At 40.6% G+C, this 19283-nt stretch overlaps 2 protein-coding genes and 1 pseudogene across 2 annotated transcripts; all 3 read left to right on the plus strand.

Moving 5' to 3' along the window:
* The first annotated feature begins 7388 nt into the window (after positions 1–7388).
* Positions 7389–8319, plus strand: LOC141002016 (olfactory receptor 4B13-like; annotated as a pseudogene).
* Positions 8320–11181: 2862 nt separating this feature from the next.
* On the plus strand, positions 11182–12114 carry LOC141002905 (olfactory receptor 4B13-like). Its single transcript, XM_073474325.1, has one exon. The coding sequence runs from the start codon at positions 11182–11184 to the stop codon at positions 12112–12114; it is 933 nt and encodes a 310-aa protein (XP_073330426.1).
* A 2816-nt stretch (positions 12115–14930) lies between these two features.
* LOC141001896 (olfactory receptor 4P4-like) lies at positions 14931–15857 on the plus strand. The gene has a single exon (XM_073473053.1). It carries the CDS (start codon positions 14931–14933, stop codon positions 15855–15857), a length of 927 nt encoding a protein of 308 aa, XP_073329154.1.
* The last annotated feature ends 3426 nt before the right edge of the window (positions 15858–19283 follow it).

Below are 19283 nucleotides of genomic sequence, written 5' to 3' on the forward strand. Positions count from 1 at the left end.
CTTTGAGGAAACTTAAAGTCCTATGTCTGATGGTCTTCCCTAAATTTGCACTGTTTAACCAGCTGTTTGCTGTGGCTGTTGGAGTTACATGTAATATTGTCAAGAGTTTTTGCACATTCAGCAAACATGAGCTTAATAATCCTTGAAGAATGTCTTTTTAGCTGAAAGTTTAATTTCATTTAACTGTGTCACACAGCGGTGAGGTTGTCTCGTCTTGGGTTATTGTCTTGTCATTTACTGTTTTATTTTGAAAATCTAACTCTCCTCTCGTTTCAGGTCACTTGCCCTTCCTCTTGTGTCACCTGCCCGTCTTCCCTGATTCCTGATTGTGTCCACCTGTTCCCCATTACCCTCATGTGTTTAATAGTCTGCGTCTCCCTTTGTCCTGTGCCAAAGTGTTTCGTCTCATGTCTGACCACCAAAGCCAAATCCAAAGTCGTGATCAAAGCCATAGTGTTTATCGTTTTTGCCTGCCTCAAAAGAGTGATTTTCTGTTAACTTTCTTAGTCTAGCCTTTTGTTTCATAGTTATTAGTTTAGTCCTTTTTTGTCAGCCTCCCTTGGGAGAGATTTCCAGTTCCTTGTTATAGATAAGTTAATGTTTTGAAGCCTTTAATTTTCCTCCTTAGGAGTGATTTTGATTTTGATAAATTTGATAACCTGTATATAGAGTTTCCTCCTTAGGAGTGATTTTGATTTTGACAAACTTGATACCTGTATATAGAGAGTTTCCTCCTTAGGAGTGATTTTGGTTTACTTTTGTTTTAGCCTAGTTCTCCCTTCGGGGAAATTCAGTAAGAATAGCTTTCACAGCCCTTTTTATTTGGGATCACTTTATCGAGAGCCTTTTTGTAACTCCCAATAAAATCTGCTCACTGACACCTCAGCTTTTGAGTCCTGTTTTGAGTCCCGGCCTGACAGTACACTTTTGCCAGTATGGACTCAGCAGAGGCTGGCCAGTGGGCGGCCAAGACACACGCTCAGGAAGCCCGCATCTCCCGTCAGGAGGAGTTTCAGACGGCGATGGTGGCTCAGCTGGGTCAGCTTTCGTCTCAGGTGAGGGAGCTGGCGGACCACCTGCGGCAGACAGCCCGGCCACCCGCGGCACTGGAGTCCCCAGCAGCTGCAGCGGCTCCGACCCAGGGCGCTCCCATGACCGGGATGGGAATCAAGTTGCCCCCCCCGGAGCGTTTCTCTGGGGAACCAGGACAATGCAGAGCTTTTCTTATTGACTGTTCGATACACTTTGAACAGCTCCCGCATACTTTCATCACAGACAGGTCGAAAGTAGCATTCATGATTTCCCACCTGACAGGGAGAGCCAGAGTTTGGGCCACCGCTGAGTGGGCTCGTGACTCTCCGCTTTGCTCCTCTTTCACAGACTTTAAAACTGCCCTCATGAGAACATTTGACCCAGTGTCTACAGACAGGGAAAAGGCCAGGGAGCTGAGCAGACTGACACAGGGCAGGGATTCGGTGTGCGACTACGCCATCCGCTTTCGCACCCTGGCGGCGGAGAGTGGGTGGAATGACACCGCCCTGTGCGACATTTTCCTGAAGGGGCTGGCGGCTCACATCCAGGAGCTGCTGCTGCCACTGGATCTGCCTGAAGACCTGGATTCACTCATCTCGCTTGCCATCCGGACAGACAACCGGGTTTGTGAGCTCCGGCAACCGCGGCGCAGCGGTTCGACATCGGAGAGGTCTCCACGTTCCCCAACCCCGGGCAGGCAGGTTCCCCGTTATTCGCCGCCTGAGCACTGTCTTCCCTCCCCCATCACTAGGGAAGAAGAGCCCATGCAGCTTGGCAGGACACGGCTGACCCCGGAGGAGCGACAACGACGCCAGCAGGAGGGCAGCTGCTTTTACTGCGGCAAGACTAACCACCTCATCGCCTGTCCGGCCAAAAAACCCCGGGAGGTAAGTCAACCCCCAGCTACAGATCTCACTCCGCGCGGCCTGACGCCAGTTAAGGTAACGCACCATGCCACAACTATTGACATTAAGGCACTCATAGATTCCGGGGCTGACGAGAGCTTAATTGACTGGGGTTTGGCGGAGACATTGGGGTTAAAATCGGAGCCCCTGGTCAGCCCCATCAGGGCCAGGGCCCTCAACGGCAAGGAACTATTCATGATCACACACACTACAGAACCACTGGAACTGCAGATCCAGGAACATAGGGAACTCCTGAACTTATCTTTATTTGAATCACCCTCTCAGACTCTAGTCCTTGGTAATCCCTGGTTATGTCAACACAACCCCCACGTAAACTGGAAAACAGGGACAATCATGGGATGGGGGGAAGATTGTGTGGACCACTGCAAACCTGTTTCGGTCCAGGGGAATAACATAACTTCCATTAATCACTTTTCTGTCACTTCTGCCACAGACTCTGAGACCTCCAACCTGAGCTCCATGCCCCCCTGCTACCACCACCTCCAAGAGGCTTTTAGCAAAACCAAGGCCATGTCACTTCCCCCACACCGGCCTTATGACTGCGCCATAGACCTGGTTTCTGGCTCCCCCATTCCCAAGGGCCGGTTGTACTCAATCTCCAGGCAGGAGAGGGCAGCCATGAAGGAGTACATAGAGTCATCACTGAGGGCGGGGCTTATTCGTCCTTCCTCGTCAGCAGCTGGGGCCGGATTCTTTTTTGTGGGGAAAAAGGACGGCTCTCTTAGGCCCTGTATCGATTACAGCCCCCTAAATGCCATCACTATTAAAAATCGTTAACCCCTGCCTCTCATGACATCAGTTTTCGACCAACTGCAACAGGCTAAGGTATTTACCAAGTTAGATTTACGCAATGCTTATCATTTAATCAGGATCAGAGAGGGAGATGAATGGAAAACAGGATTTAACACTCCTAGCGGCCACTATGAGTACTTAGTCATGCCTTTCGGACTCACCAATGCCCCAGCTGTATTCCAAGCTATGATCAATGGTGTGCTCCGGGACTTTTTAGACAGGTTTGTGTACGTTTACTTGGATGACATTCTCATTTACTCACCAGATCTAGATACTCACAGAAATCATGTATCCCAGGTCCTCCAACGGTTGTTAGAAAACAAGCTCTATGTGAAGGCAGAAAAGAGTGAGTTTCATGCCGACACCATCTCCTTCCTGGGCTTCATTGTAGCCCCTGGAAAGGTACAGATGGATCCAGCTAAAGTGAGCGCTGTGGCCGAGTGGCCCACACCAGATAGCCGCAAAAAAGTCCAGCAGTTCCTCGGTTTTGCTAACTTTTATAGGCGGTTTATCAGAAGCTTCAGCGCAATAGCAGCTCCGCTCCATGCACTCACCTCCACGAAGGAGCGCTTCCTCTGGTCCCCGGAGGCGGAGGCAGCCTTTCAGCACCTCAAGACCTGCTTCACCACGGCTCCCATCCTCACGATGCCTGATCCCCGGCGGCAGTTTGTGGTCGAGGTGGACGCCTCCAACGAGGGGATTGGAGCGGTCCTGTCTCAGCGGTCTGAACAGGACGGGAAGATGCATTCCTGCGCCTTCTTGTCGCGGCGTCTGTCCCGGGCGGAGCGGAACTATGACGTCGGCAACCAGGAGCTGTTGGCGGTCAAGCTGGCCTTGGAAGAGTGGAGGCACGAGCTTGAGGGAGCTGAACACCCGTTTATCGTCTAGACCGACCATAAGAACCTGGAATATATACGTAAAGCCAAGAGACTGAATTCTCGCCAGGCAAGGTGGGGACTCTTTTTTAACTGCTTCTCTTTCTCCCTCTCTTACAGGCCGGGGTCCCAGAACGTCAAGCCCGACGCCCTGTCACGTCTCTACGACCCCGAGCCTGTTGCCAAAGAACCAGAGCCAATCCTGCCACGGACCTGTGTGGTTGGAGCGGTGACTTGGCAGATAGAAAAGAAGGTTAAGCAGGCAAACGGTGAGAGTCCGCCACCTAGTGGGTGCCCTGAGAATCGATTGTTTGTCCCGGCTGAGCTGCGCCCACAGGTGATCCACTGGGCTCACACCTCGCTACTTTCCTGTCATCCGGGGGTTCAGCGGACCGTGTTTGCCATCTCTCGGAGGTTCTGGTGGCGGTCCATAGAAAGGGAGGTCAAGGAGTACGTCAAGGCTTGTTCGGTCTGCGCCAGGAATAGGACGTCCTCCGGGCCGCGTATGGGACTTCTACAACCACTCCCCATCCCCTCCAGACCATGGGCCAACATCTCCGTGGACTTTGTCACGGGGCTCCCGGTCTCCCAAGGTAACACCACGGTTCTTACGGTGGTGGACAGATTTTCCAAAATGACAAGATTCATAGCCTTGCCCAAACTGCCTTCAGCCAAAGAGATGGCTGAAATTATGATTAACCATGTCTTCAGAGTCCACGGTTTTCCTAGGGACATCGTTTCCAACCGGGGGCCCCAGTTTGTGTCATGCTTCTGGAAGGAGTTTTGTTGGCTCATCGGAGCCATGGCCAGTCTCACGTCAGGCTATCACCCGGAGGCCAACGGCCAGACCGAATGTCTCAACCAGCAGCTGGAAACCGGTCTCCGATGTCTGGTGTCCCAGAACCCCTCGACCTGGAGCCAGCACTTGGTCTGGGTCGAGTATGCCCACAATTCCCTACCCACCTCGGCCACAGGTTTCTCACCCTTAAAATGTGTGTATGGTTACGAGCCTCCTGTCTTCGCGGACCAGGAACCGGAAGTGTCGGTGCCCTCCGCCCACACCATGATCCGCCGTTGCCGACGTATCTGGGCAGCCGCCCGGCAGCTCCTCATCCGCCAGGGAGACCGGGTCAAAAGGGCCGCGGACCGGAGAAGACGACCCGCTCCTGCATACCAGCCGGGCCAGAGGGTGTGGCTCTCAGCCAAGAACCTCCACCTCAAAGCCCTCTCTAGGAAACTGGCACCGCGCTTCGTGGGGCCATTCCCCATCACCAAGATTATCGGGCCTGCAGCGGTTCGCCTTCGGTTACTGGCTGTGCGCAACCGGGGTTGGGTCAAGCAGTACCTGGTGGACTGGGAGGGGTACGGACCGGAGGAGCGACAATGGGTCCCGTCCCGGTTCATACTGGATCGGTCTCTCATAGAAGACTTTGTGAGGGACCATCCTGAACTACCTGGGCCGTCAGGAGTCGGCCCCCCGACTTGTCAGCCTCCCTTGGGAGAGATTTTCAGTTCCTTGTTATAGATAAGTTAATGTTTTGAAGCCTTTGATTTTCCTCCTTAGGAGTGATTTTGATTTTGATAAATTTGATAACCTGTATATAGAGTTTCCTCCTTAGGAGTGATTTTGATTTTGATAAACTTGATACCTGTATATAGAGAGTTTCCTCCTTAGGAGTGATTTTGGTTTACTTTTGTTTTAGCCTAGTTCTCCCTTCGGGGAAATTCAGTAAGAATAGCTTTCACAGCCCTTTTTATTTGGGATCACTCTATCAAGAGCCTTTTTGTAACTCCCAATAAAATCTGCTCACTGACACCTCAGCTTTTGAGTCCTGTTTTGAGTCCCGGCCTGACAAACTGAAATTTGCATTGATTTTTGTGAAGGGGAATTTAGATTTAAGGTGCTGAATCATATGGATCTCTATCTTATTTGGTGACTCTTTTAGAAATGAAATGATGATTAGATGTTGTGCTCTGTTTTAGCTTTATTTTGAATATTCACATTATTCACATTTAGCAATTGGGCTACTCAGTTGTATAGTGATTCCTGTTGTTGAACATCTCAGGTAATTGATGCAAAAAGTGTTTTCATGATTCATTATTAAATTGTCATTCATCATGCTGTACTGTGCGCAATGATGTGTCTACATGTATTTAAACTTCAGTACAAAAACAATCCTGCTCCTTTATTTCCAAGTCTTCATAATTACATGGATCATCAACTGATGAGGATGCTGATATTTTGCAAAGGACATGAAGCTTTATAGCCTCAGTCTTTTAGCATGATATCATGTATGTAGCAATCGCACCTTCAAGACCTTTTCTCGATCAAGAAATAATTTTTTACAGAGAAGTCATTATTTTTAAAAATCGCCTTGACACAGTTTCGAACTATTAAGAAATCGGCTACTTAGCGAGCAAGCTACAATAAAATCTGTCAACGGCAAAAGCGACAAGTCATCTGAACTGACTGTAAATTGACGATCACTTGTGAGAAGTGACGATCCTGTTTTTATCTATCTCTGTGTGTAATTAAGCATTGTTTCAAATATTATTAACAATTCTGAGTGATAAACCTGCATTAGACTTACATAAGCTAGTCTGGACGTGACGCCATGACTATGAAGAAGACATCAGCAGTTGCTCATTTTTACTCAGTAACTGATTTTATTAGCAGCTGGCAAGCTAGCTAGTTAACATTTTCTCTAAGTTGGTTGTTGACATTGTCTCTAGTTGAGTTTTTGTTGTTGACTATATAACCTTGCAAGGTTCTTGCATGTGTGCATTGATATGGATTCAGACAGAAGTTAGACAGCAAACCTGACATCATTGTCGTGGACGAGAGCAGAACAGTAAAATTATGTGAGGCTGGCAGCGACAACCGGTGACGGTAACGGTGGAGGGCGTTGCCGTTGAAATTTAGATTACAAAAACCTATTAATAGAATAATTGCATTATATAACATCATTTCATCCATTCTTTTTAAAGGGCCTATTTGTAAGAAAGGCAGATTTTTGAGTCTCATTCTCGACTGGTCAAAAACTTAAGCTGTGGGATTTTAGGACGGGTCAGCCGCCATTCCAAAGTTTTACTTCTTGATGCATTGACAGTGAGACTTAAAAAGTGTATTTTTTGTTACAAATACGTCCTTTAAAAAATACGATGACACCACTGCAACATATAACCATGCCTGTTTTTTTGTTTTTTTTAACAGTGGATCGATTTTCTCGAACTATTTGTTTTTCCAGTTCCATCCAGCAGGTGCTGTCCCTCTTTCCTACTGAACATATTACTTCTTAGCATCCTGTTGGTCCTCGCATTTTTCTGTATTTCCTCTTTTAAATTTGAAATTCTGCAGAGTACGATAGGAGACGTGTATTAGACTCAAAGGGGAAAATTTAGACAGGCCGCTCTAAAACATCTTTGTGAAACCAGAGTGGGGAGCTAGTTTATTGTCAATGCCTTTATAGCATGAATAGCCCACAGTGTGCCGAAGAAATCATTTTCCAAGTAAGGAAAATTATACATTTAATGGTAGTTCAAGAGTTCTGCTCTCCAAGTGCCATAAAGGTCTATACTGTTATTTTCATGCGCTGCATTTACAGTAGATTGCAACATCCTGAAAATAAGAGGATTGATTGGCTGGTTTGATTTCTAAGCGTGTGTGTCGATGTAGTCAGACAAGATATTAAAAAGTGAGGAGAGAGAGCAGACACTGTGAGGGACAGAGTTACCCTTCACAGGAACAAAAAGGTTTCTAACCATGATGGATAATGTTTCTCAAATAAGAATGTTTTTTCTTTCAGGTTTAAATGAAACAAATAACCACAGATTTACTCTCTTTTTTCTCACTTTACTCTGTTACTGTGTGACTTTGCTGGTAAATATTTCTGTTATTGTGACCATCATCATGGATAAAAACCTGCATGAACCAATGTATATTTTAATATGTACTTTTTGCATGAATGGACTTTATGGGACAACAGGTTTCTATCCCAAGTTTCTCTTGGATCTTCTTTCTCCTGTTCATGTTATCTCTTATTCTGGATGTCTTGTTCAGGCTCAAGTAATTATGTCATTTGTCTGCAGTGAGCTGTCTGTTCTTTCTGTCATGGCATATGACAGATATGTGGCTATATGTCGACCACTGCAGTACCACTCTGTCATGTCAAAGCAAAGACTCATTACATTAGTCTGTTACTCTTGGCTTATGCCTTTTTTCATTGTAGCCACAAATATGTTTTTAACATCTGGATTAAGGTTATGCAGTCCATGTATCACCGGACTTTTTTGTGTGAATTGGACGATTGTTAAACTTGCTTGTTTCCCAGCTGAAACTGCTGTTAACAACATAGTTGCATACATTATGATAATCATATATTTATTTCATGGTATATTAATAGTTCTATCCTACATGTATCTCATTAAAACGTGAAAATTCTATAGAGAACAAGGCAAAATTCATGCAAACGTGTGTGCCACATTTAACCTCCTTGCTTATTTTTTTTGTAACTATCGTTTTTGATGTAATTATTTTGCGATTTGGTTCAAAAGCTTTCCCTCAAACCTTTAAAAACTTTGCTGCAATTGAAATTCTTGTCATACCTCCCTTAATAAATCCATTAATTTATGGGTTCAAATTGACCAAAATTCGAAACAGAGTTCTGGGTGTTCTTACTTTAAAATTTAAATGACTTTGAGGAAACTTAAAGTCCTATGTCTGATGGTCTTCCCTAAATTTGCACTGTTTAACCAGCTGTTTGCTGTGGCTGTTGGAGGTACATGTAATATTGTCAAGAGTTTTTGCACATTCAGCAAACATGAGCTTGTTAATCCTTGAAGAATGTCTTTTTAGCTGAAAGTTTAATTTCATTTAACTGAAATTTGCATTGATTTTTGTGAAGGGGAATTTAGATTTAGGGTGCTGAATCATATGGATCTCTATCTTATTTGGTGACTCTTTTAGAAATGAAATGATGATTAGATGTTGTGCTCTGTTTTAGCTTTATTTTGAATATTCACATTATTCACATTTAGCCATTGGGCTACTCAGTTGTATAGTGATTCCTGTTGTTGAACATCTCAGGTAATTGATGCAAAAAGTGTTTTCATGATTCATTATTAAATTGTCATTCATCATGACAGCATCCTCATCATCAACTGATGAGGATGCTGATATTTTGCAAAGGACATGAAGCTTTATAGCCTCAGTCTTTTAGCATGATATCATGTACGTAGCAAATGAACCTTCAAGACATTTTCTCCATGAAGAAGTTGTTTTTAAAAGAGAGGTCATTTAAAATAAAAAGTCACCTTGACACAGTTTTCAACTATTAAGAAATGGGCTACTTAGCGAGCAAGCTACAATAAAATCTGTCAACGGCAAAAGCAACAAGTCAACTAAACTGGCTGTAAACTGACGATCACTGGTGAGAAGTGACAAACCTGTTGTTATCTATGTCTGTGTGTAATTTAGCATTGTTTCAAATATTATTAACAATTCTGAGTGATAAACCTGCATTACACTTACATAAGCTAGTCTGGACGTGACACCATGACTATGAACATCCAGTCCTTTGCTCTGGGATTGACTCTTAGCTAAGCATGTATGCATGCAGTTTCCACTGATAATTGTAACAGACTTACCAGTTGGAATTTGTTGTACTTTTGAAGACAATGGGTGTTACACTTTGGACAGAAAATAAACATGAGCTGTTGCTCATTATTAATTAGCAACTGATTTAATTAGCAGCTAGCTAGCTACCTAGCTGACATATACTCTGAGTTGGTAGAAAACATTGTCACTAGTTGAGTTTTTAATGTTGACTCATATGAAACCTTGCAAGGGTCTTGTTTGCATGTATTCATTGATATGGATTCAAGCAGAAGGCAAGCAAACCGCATGTCATTTTAGTGGATAAGAGCAGATTGGTAAAATTAGGTGAGGCCGGCAGTGTCAACGGGCAACATTTATGGTGGACAGCCTTGCCATCCAAAGTTAAAACATAAAAAGCTATTGATAGAATAATTACATGAAATAATATTATATACTATGTTTTAATCCATTCTTTTTAAAGGACCTATTTGTAAGAAAAGTTGATTTTTGAGTCTTGTGTTGCAACTTCAGGAATACTCCCCCTGGTGGTACATTTTTGTCATGTAGGCTGTAGATTTTGTACTTCTGATCCTCAGAAGTAGAAATTAGACAGGAAGTGACGTTCAGTTGTTTATCAGTTCAAAGTTGGTCACATTGCATTCATGAAGTCTAGACAATCTACTGCCACCATTTGTGTACCTTCTTTTAGACGGAACCATCAGTAAGTTTTACGATATAGGAGTGTGTTTTGTTCATATCAAGTGATTATTTGAATGAGTTATATCAACTATTTTGCAAAGTATGCAAGCAAAGTTTTAGTTAATGGTAGCACGCATGTTGAATATATAGCACCTAATTACAGCTAATATTTACCTTTTGTACTTATTCTTTTTTAAAAGATGATAGATTATAGTGCTTAACATGGTTAAATAGGAAAGAAAAATTCTGCTTTAAGAAACGTATCCTAAGCTTATCTGTACTTACCCTCTCATTTACCTGTATGTTGTAATAATATCTAAAAAGGAAGAATATGGTGTTACTTACCAACGTACATTTTTTACTTGTTACTTACCTCTTTACCTGTACATGACCTTATACCTTATACCTTGTTTCATATTACTTTTGTGTTTTCAATTTTTTCACTTTGCCATATAAAAGCCTGCCAAATACAACACTCGACTGTTCCATGAAGGAAAAAGTATGGTTAAAGTCTTATTCCCTTCTCGTCAAAACTGACGCTGTGGGATTGCAGGACAGGTCAGTCGCTATGCCAAAGTGTCAGTTTTTGACGATTCAGTGACACTTTAGATCTCTTTTTTTTAATACTACCTTTAAAAGATGCAATGTCACCACAGCAACATATTACCATGCCTGTTTTATTTTGCAGTTGAGCGATTTTGTCGGACTGTTTTTCTGTGGCCATCGAGAAGGTGTTGTCCCTCTGTCCTACTGCATATATTACTCCATTTTGCTTAGCATCCTGTTGGTCCTAGCGTGTTTCTGTATTTCCTCTTTTAAATTTGAAATTCTGCAGTGTATGATAGGAGACATGTATTAGACTAATAACAGCAAAATTTAGACTGGCAACACAACAGGCCGCTCTTAAAACATATTTGTGAAATCGGAAATTGGAGCGAGGAGCTAGTTTACTGTCAATTCCTTTATAGCATAAATAGCCTACAGTGTGCCAAAGAAATCATTTTCCAAGTTATGAAAATTATACATTTGAACATTGTTGGAGAATTCTGCTCCACAAGTGCCATATAGTTCTATATTGTTATTTTCATGCGCTGCATTTACAGTAGATTGCATCATCCTGAAAATAAGAGGATTGATTGGCTGGTTTGATTTCTAAGCGTGTGTGTCGATGTAGTCAGACAAGATATTTAAAAGTGAGGAGAGAGAGCAGACACTGTGAGGGACAGAGTTACCCTTCACAGGAACACTAAGTTTTCTAACCATGATGGATAATGTTTCTCAAATAACAATGTTTTTTCTTTCAGGTTTAAATGAAACAAATAACCACAGATTTACTCTCTTCTTTCTCACTTTGCTGTGTTACTGTTTGATTTTGCTGGTAAATGTTTGTGTAATTGTGATCATCATCATGGATAGAAACTTGCATGAACCAATGTATATTTTACTGTGTACTTTTTGCATGAATGGACTTTTTGGAACAGCAGGTTTCTACCCCAAGTTTCTCTGGGATCTGCTTTCTCCTGTTCATGTTATCTCTTATTCTGGATGCCTTGTTCAGGTTCAAGTATTTCTCTCATTTGCCTTCATTGAGCTGTCCATTCTTGCAGTCATGGCATATGACAGATATGTGGCTATATGTCGACCACTGGAGTACCACTCTGTCATGTCAAAGCAAAGACTCATTACGTTAGTCTGTTACTCTTGGATGACACCTTTTTGCATTGTAGGTATAAATGTTTTTCTAACATCTAGATTAAAGTTATGCAGCCCATATATCGACAAATTTTTTTGTATGAATTGGATGATTGTTAAACTTGCTTGTATCCCAGCTGAAATTGTTGTACACAACATAGTTACATATATAACAATAATCTTTTACTTATTTCATGGTATATTCATAGTTCTTTCCTACATGTATCTCATTAAAACATGTGCAGATTCCATTGAAAACAGGGCAAAGTTCATGCAAACATGTGTGCCACATTTAACCTCCTTACTCATTTTTCTTGAAAGTATACTTTTTGATGTCATGTTTATGCGATTTGGTTCAAAAGATTTCCCTCAAGCCTTTAAAAACTTTGTTGCAATAGAATTTCTTGTCATACCTCCCTTAATGAATCCATTAATTTACGGTTTCAAATTGTCCAAAATTAGAAACAGAATTATGGTTGTTCTTACTTTAAAAAATAAATGACTTCTGTCTGATATACAGTGTAAAAAGAAACTTAAAAGTCCTATGTCTGATGTTCTTCCTTAAAATTGTACTGTCTAACCAGCTGTTTGCTGTGGCTGTTGGAGTTACATGTAATACCCTCAAGAGTTTTTGCACATTTAGCAAACGTGAGCTTATTTATCCTTGAAGAATGTCTTTTTAGCTGAAAGTTTCATTTCATTTAACTGAAATTTGCATACATTTTTGTGAATAGGAAGTTCTTTTAGATTCAGGGTGCTGAATCGTATCCCTATCTCATTTGGTAACGCTCTTAAAATGATGATGATGATGAGGTGCTGTGCTCTTTATTAGCTTCATTTTGAATATCCACATTATTCACATTTAGCCAATGGTCTACTCAGTTGTAAAGTGATTCCTGTTGTTGAACGTGTGTGCACGTCTCAGGTAATTCATGCAAAAACTTTAATATGTCATTATTAAATTGTCTTTCATCATGCTGTAGGCTACTGTGTGCAATGATGTTGAGGTGTCTGCTGTTAGATGCAGCATATTTATACAAATGTTTTGTATTAGGAGAATATATTGGAATGTTAGTTGCTGTTTGGGCCTTCCTGACTTGGAGGTTATTTGTTTAGGGGTACCAGAATATTGACATGATGGTGCTGCTGTCAAGTTAATATATACCAGATTTTAGATCAGCAGAGGCATGGAGACCCTAGGTCAGAGGTGGAGGCACCCAAAATGAGGGGCCTCTCCTATTTTTCTGTCTCTCTCTTAACATGAACCATATGTTATAAACAGGTTTTTGACCAAAACAAGCTAGGTATATAAGGAGCTGTCTGCATATTGTCGTCGGAGTTTCATTATTCGGCTGGAGACTCTCCAAGTAACGTGTTACTTGTTTACGATACTGAACTTATTGTAATAAATTTGTTATACAACTAAGACAGTGTCGGCGGAGTTTTTCTTCCAACATCTTCGACTGCATCACCACTGAAGATACGACAATGTGTCTACATGTATTTAAACTGCAATACAAAAACAATCCTGCTCCTTTATTTCCAAATCTTCATAATTACATGGATCATCAACTGATGAGGATGCTGACTATTTTTCAAAAGACATGAAGCTTTATAGCCTCAGTCTTTCAGCATGATATCATGTATGTAGCAAATGCACTTTCAAATCATTTTCTCCATCAAGAACCTTTTTTGAACAAAGAAGTTATTTCAAACAAAAAGTCACCTTGACACAGTTTCCAACTATTAAGAAATGGGCTACTTAGCGAACAAGCTACAATAAAATCTGTTAACGGCAACAAGTCATCTGAACTGACTGTAAATTGACGATCACTGGTGAGAAGTGATGATCCTGTTTTTATCTATCTCTATGTGTAATTAAACATTGTTTCAAATATTATTAACAATTCTGAGTGGTAAACATGCATTTGAGTCATATAAGCTAGTCTGGACATGACACCATGACTTCAGCTCTTTATAGAACATGCTGAAACCGACAGTAGGCCTGTACTTCCATCTACGAACATCCAGTCCTTTGCTCTGGGATTGACTCTTAGCTAAGCATGTATGCATGCAGTTTCTACTGATAATTGTGACAGACTTACCAGTTGGAATTTGTTGTACTTTTGAAGACAATGGGTGTTAAATTTTGGACAGAAAAAAAAAATGAGCAGTTGCTCATTTTTAATCAGTAACTGATTTAATTAGCAGCTGGCAAGCTAGCTAGTTAACATTTTCTCTAAGTTGGTTGTTGACATTGTCTCTAGTTGAGTTTTTGTTGTTAACTCATATGAAACCTTGCAAGGGTCCTGTTTGCATGTGTGCATTGATATGGATTCAGGAAGACATTAGACAGCAAACCTGATATCATTGTAGTGGATGCTGGCAGCGGCGAGCGCCAACCAGCGACGGTTACAGTACACAGCGTTGCCGTCCAAATTTAAAATACAAAAAGCTATTAATAGAATAAGTGATAAGTGCATAAAACAATATTGTATAATATGTTTGAATCCATTTCTTTAAAGGACCTTTTTGTAAGAAAAGTTGATTTTTGAGTCTCATTCCCCAACTGGTCAAAAACTGACGCTGTGGGATTATAGGTCGGGTCAGCCGCCATCCAAGAGAGACACTTTTTTACAAATTGAGTGAGACTTAAAAATCATATATATTTTTTTTACAAATAAAAAATGTAAAAAATAACACATCTCCACAGAAACATATTACAATGCCTGTTTTATTTTGCAGTTGAACGCTTTAGTCACACTATTTGTCTTTCATGTACCGTCCAGAAGGTGTTGTCTCTCTGTCCTACTGAATATATTACTCCATGTTTCTTAGCATCCTGTTGGTCCTCGCATGTTTCTATATTTCCTCTTTTTAATTGAGAAATTTGGCAGTGCACGATAGGAGACGTGTACTAGAGTAATAAGAGCAAAATTTAGACAGGCCACACCACAGGCCGCTATAACACATCTTTGTGAAACCAGAGCCAGGAGCTAGTTTATTGTCAATGCCTTAATAGCATCAATAGCCTACAGTGTGCCGAAGAAATCATTTTTCAGGTGATGAAAATTATACGTTGAATGGTAGTTCAAGAGTTCTGCTCTACAAGTGCCATAAAGGTCTATATTGTTATTTTCATGCGCTGCATTTACAGTAGATTGCAACATCCTGAAAATAAGAGGATTGATTGGCTGGTTTGATTTCTAAGCGTGTGTGTTGATGTAGTCAGACAAGATATTAAAAAGTGAGGAGAGAGAGCAGACACTGTGAGGGACGGAGTTATCCTTCACAGGAACAGCACGTTTTTTAACCATGATGGATAATGTTTCTCAAATAAGAATGTTTTTTCTTTCAGGTTTAAATGAAACAAATAACCACAGATTTACTCTCTTCTTCCTCACTTTACTGTGTTACTGTGTGATTTTGCTGGTAAATATTTCTGTTATTGTGATCATCATCATGGATAAAAACCTGCATGAACCAATGTATATTTTACTATGTACTTTTTGCATGAATGGACTTTATGGGACAACAGGTTTCTACCCCAAGCTTCTCTGGGATCTTCTTTCTCCTGTTCATGTTATCTCTTATTCTGGATGCCTTGTTCAGGCTCAAGTAATTAATTCATTCGCCTGCACTGATCTGTCTATTCTTTCAGTCATGGCATATGACAGATATGTTGCTATATGTCGACCACTGCAGTACCACTCTGTCATGTCAAAGCAGAGACTCGTTATATTAGTCTGGTTCTCTTGGCTTACGCCTTTTTTCATCATTGCCGCAAATATTTTTCTAACATCTAGATTAAAGTTATGCAGCCCATATATCACCAGATTTTTTTGTCTGAATTGGACGATTGTTAAACTCGCTTGTTTCCCAGCTGAAACTGTTGTTCACAACATAGTTGCATACATAACGATAATCATTTATTTATTTCATGGTATATTCATAGTTCTTTCCTACATGTATCTCATGAAAACGTGTGCAGATTCTATAGAAAACAGGGCAAAGTTCATGCAAACATGTGTGCCACATTTGATCTCCTTACTCATTTTTCTTGTAACTATACTTTTTAATGCAGTTATTATGCGATTTGGTTCAAAAGATTTCCCTCAAGCCTTTAAAAACTTTGTTGAAATGGAAATTGTCATACCTCCCTTAATGAATCCATTAATTTATGGTTTCAAATTGACCAAAATTCGAAACAGGATTCTGGTTGTTCTTACGTTAAAAACTAAATGACTTCTGTGTTATATATTAAGGAAACTTAAAGTCCTATGTCTAATGTTCTTCATTATATTTGCACTGTTCAACCAGGTGTTTGCTGTGGCTGTTGGAGTTACATGTAATATCCTCAAGAGTGTTTGCACATTTAGCAAAAGTGAGCTTGTTAATCCTTGAAGAATATCTTTTTAGCTGAACGTTTTAATTTCATTTAACTGAAATTAGCATTGATTTTTGGGGATTGGATTTTTTTTTAGATTTAGAGTGTTGAATCATATGTATCGGTCTTATTTGGAGACACTCTTAAAATGATCATGATTCGATGTTGTGCTCTTTATTAGCTTTATTTTGAATATCCACATTATTCACATTTAGCCAATGGTCTACTCAGTTGTATAGTGATTGCTGTTGTTGAACATGTGTGTGCACATCTCAGGTAATTCATGCAAAAACTTTAATATGTCATTATTAAATTGTCATTCATCATGCTGTACTGTGTGCAATGATGTGTCTACATGTATTTATACTGCAATACAAAAACAATCCTGCTCCTTTACTTCAAAGTCTTCATAATTACATGGATCACCAACTGATGACGATGCTGAGCTTTTGCAAAAGACATCAATACTTTATAGCCTCAGTCTTTTAACATGATGTCATGTATGTAGCAAATGCACTTTCAAGACATTTTCTTCATCGAGAACTTTTTTTTTTTAACAGGGAAGTCATTTCAAACAAAAAGTCACCTTGACACAGTTTCCAACTATTAAGAAATGGTCTACTTAGCAAGCAAGCTACAATAAAATCTGTCAATGGCAAAAGCAACAAGTCATCTGAACTGGCTGTAAACTGACGATCACTGGTGAGAAGTGAGGATCCTGTTTATATTCATCTCTGTGTCTAATTAAACATTGTTTCAAATATTATTAACAATTCTGAGTGGCAAACCTGCATTTGAGTTACATAAGCTAATCTGGACATGACGCCATGACTTGAGCTCTTTATAGAACACGCTGATGCCGACTCAGTAGGCCTATACTTCCAGAAACGAAAAGAAACGAAAGTAGGAAGCGCAAAAAAAATACCACACTCAAGGTTCAACATCACACACAGTTGAGTTTTTGTTGTTGACTCATATGAAACCTTGCAAGGGTCTCTTATGCATGTGTGCATTATCATGGATTCAGGAAGACGTTAGACAGTGTAGTGTCTGAGTGTTTCTTATACCTTCTGAGCTCTGAGTGACAGGACAGGATGGGACAGGATCAAATGCTTTCCTTTAAGTATATTTGGGAAGGAGACAATGTAGAGGTCTTATGTTCAGGATAACAACACATTAGTTCTGTAGTGTGCTTCAGAGAATAGCTAAAGGAAGAGGCCCACACCAAGGACTGACTAATTCAGAGGTTCAATGTATACATTTCCATCTAAGGATAGGAAGAGGACTCAGGGTTGATTTAATGTACACATTTCCATTTAAGTATATAGAGACTAACATCAACATAGTCATGCACACACCTCCATGTACACATATTCCCTTGAGAGAGAGATGTTATGCAGACCCATCCTTTTCTAATAGGATAGATGGGCCCTCAGTTCCCCAAAAAGGAAACAATTAGAGAAACAGGCGGGCCTGAGCGAATAGACTCTAAAAAGACACACACACCAGAGAACGGGGGTGATTTTGGTTGATCTCCTAAGACTGAGGGTCTGAGAGGAGTTCTGATAGAGCAGAGGGCAAAGTATTTTGGGCATCACTTTGCCAAGATTTGAGAATACCAGGGAGTGGCCACACTCTGGTTCGGACGCTGGCTTGAAATCTGTTTCAATAAAGATTGCTCTGTCAAATCCATCCCAGCCTTGCCTCCGTAGAATCTTTACCAACATACTACACGCCGACACCTTTCGAGGACGACAGCCCATACACTTCAACAGCAAACCTGATATCATTGTTGTGGATGAGAGCAGAGCAGTAAAATTAAGTGGGGCCGGCAGCGACGACTGGGAACAGTTACCGTCCAAAGTTAAAATACAGAAAGCTATTAATAGAATAATTGCATGAATAATATTATATAATTTTTCTTTAATCCATTCTTTTTAAAGGACCTGTTCATAAGGAAAGTAGGTTTTTGATTTTATTTCTCATTCCCAACTCGTCATAAACTGACGCTGTGGGATTGTAGGACAGGTCGGCCAGTTGGTACTAGCGTGTTTCTATATTTCCTCTTTGGATTTTAGAATTCTGCAGTATACAATAGGAGACATATCTGGACTAATAAGAGCAAAATTAAGAGTGGCCACACAACTGGCCGCTCTAAAACATATTTGTGAAATTGAAGCAAGGAACTAGTTTGTTGTGAATGCCTTAATAGCATTATAGCCTACAGTGTGCAGAAGAAATCATTTTCCAAGTGAGGAAAATTATACATTTGATTGTTCTCTAAGAATTCAGCTTTACAAGTGCCATAAAGTTCTATATTGTTATTTTCACGCACTGCATTTACAGTAGATTGCAACATCTTGAAAATACGAGGATTGATTGGCTGGTTTGATTTGTAAGCGTGTGTGTCGATGTAGTCAGACAAGATATTTAAAAGTGAGGAGACAGAGCAGACACTGTGAGGGACAGAGTTACCCTTCACAGGAACAACAAGTTTTCTAACCGTGATGGATAATTTTTCTCAAATAACAATGTTTTTTCTTTTAGGTTTAAATGAAACAAATAACCACAGATTTACTCTCTTCTTTCTCACTTTACTGTGTTACTGTGTGATTTTTCTGGTAAATATTTCTGTTATTGGGACCATCATCATGGATAAAAACCTGCATGAACCAATGTATATTTTAGTATGTACTTTTTGCATGAATGGACTTTATGGGACAGCAGGTTTCTACCCAAAGTTTCTCTGGGATCTGCTTTCTCCTGTTCATGTTATCTCTTATTCTGGATGCCTTGTTCAGGCTCAAGTAATTGCCTCATTTGCCTTCAGTGATCTGTCTATTCTTTCAGTCATGGCATATGACAGATATGTGGCTATATGTCGACCCCTGGAGTACCACTCTGTCATGTCAAAGCAAAGACTCACTGCATTAGTCTGTTTCTCTTTGATGACACCTTTTTGCATGGTGGGTATAAATGTGTTTCTAACATCTAGATTAAAGTTATGCAGCCCATATATCGCCAGATTGTATTGCATGAATTGGATGATTGTTAAACTCGCTTGTTTCCCAGCTGAAACTGTTGTTCACAACATCGTTACATATATAACAATAATCTTTTACTTATTTCATGGTTTATTCATAGTTCTATCCTACATGTTTCTCATTAAAACATGTGCAGATTCCATTGAAAACAGGGCAAAGTTCATGCAAACATGTGTTCCACATTTAACCTCCTTACTCATTTTTCTTGAAAGTATACTTTTTGATGTCATGTTTATGCGA

Source organism: Pagrus major, chromosome 9, assembly GCF_040436345.1.
Source record: "Pagrus major chromosome 9, Pma_NU_1.0".
NCBI classification, from domain to species: Eukaryota; Metazoa; Chordata; class Actinopteri; order Spariformes; family Sparidae; genus Pagrus; species Pagrus major.

Bases quoted from the DNA above. Each gene is read 5' to 3' on its own strand.
- LOC141001896 (XM_073473053.1), top strand. From the start codon at position 14,931: ATGGATAATGTTTCTCAAATAAGAATGTTTTTTCTTTCAGGTTTAAAT.
- LOC141002905 (XM_073474325.1), top strand. From the start codon at position 11,182: ATGATGGATAATGTTTCTCAAATAACAATGTTTTTTCTTTCAGGTTTA.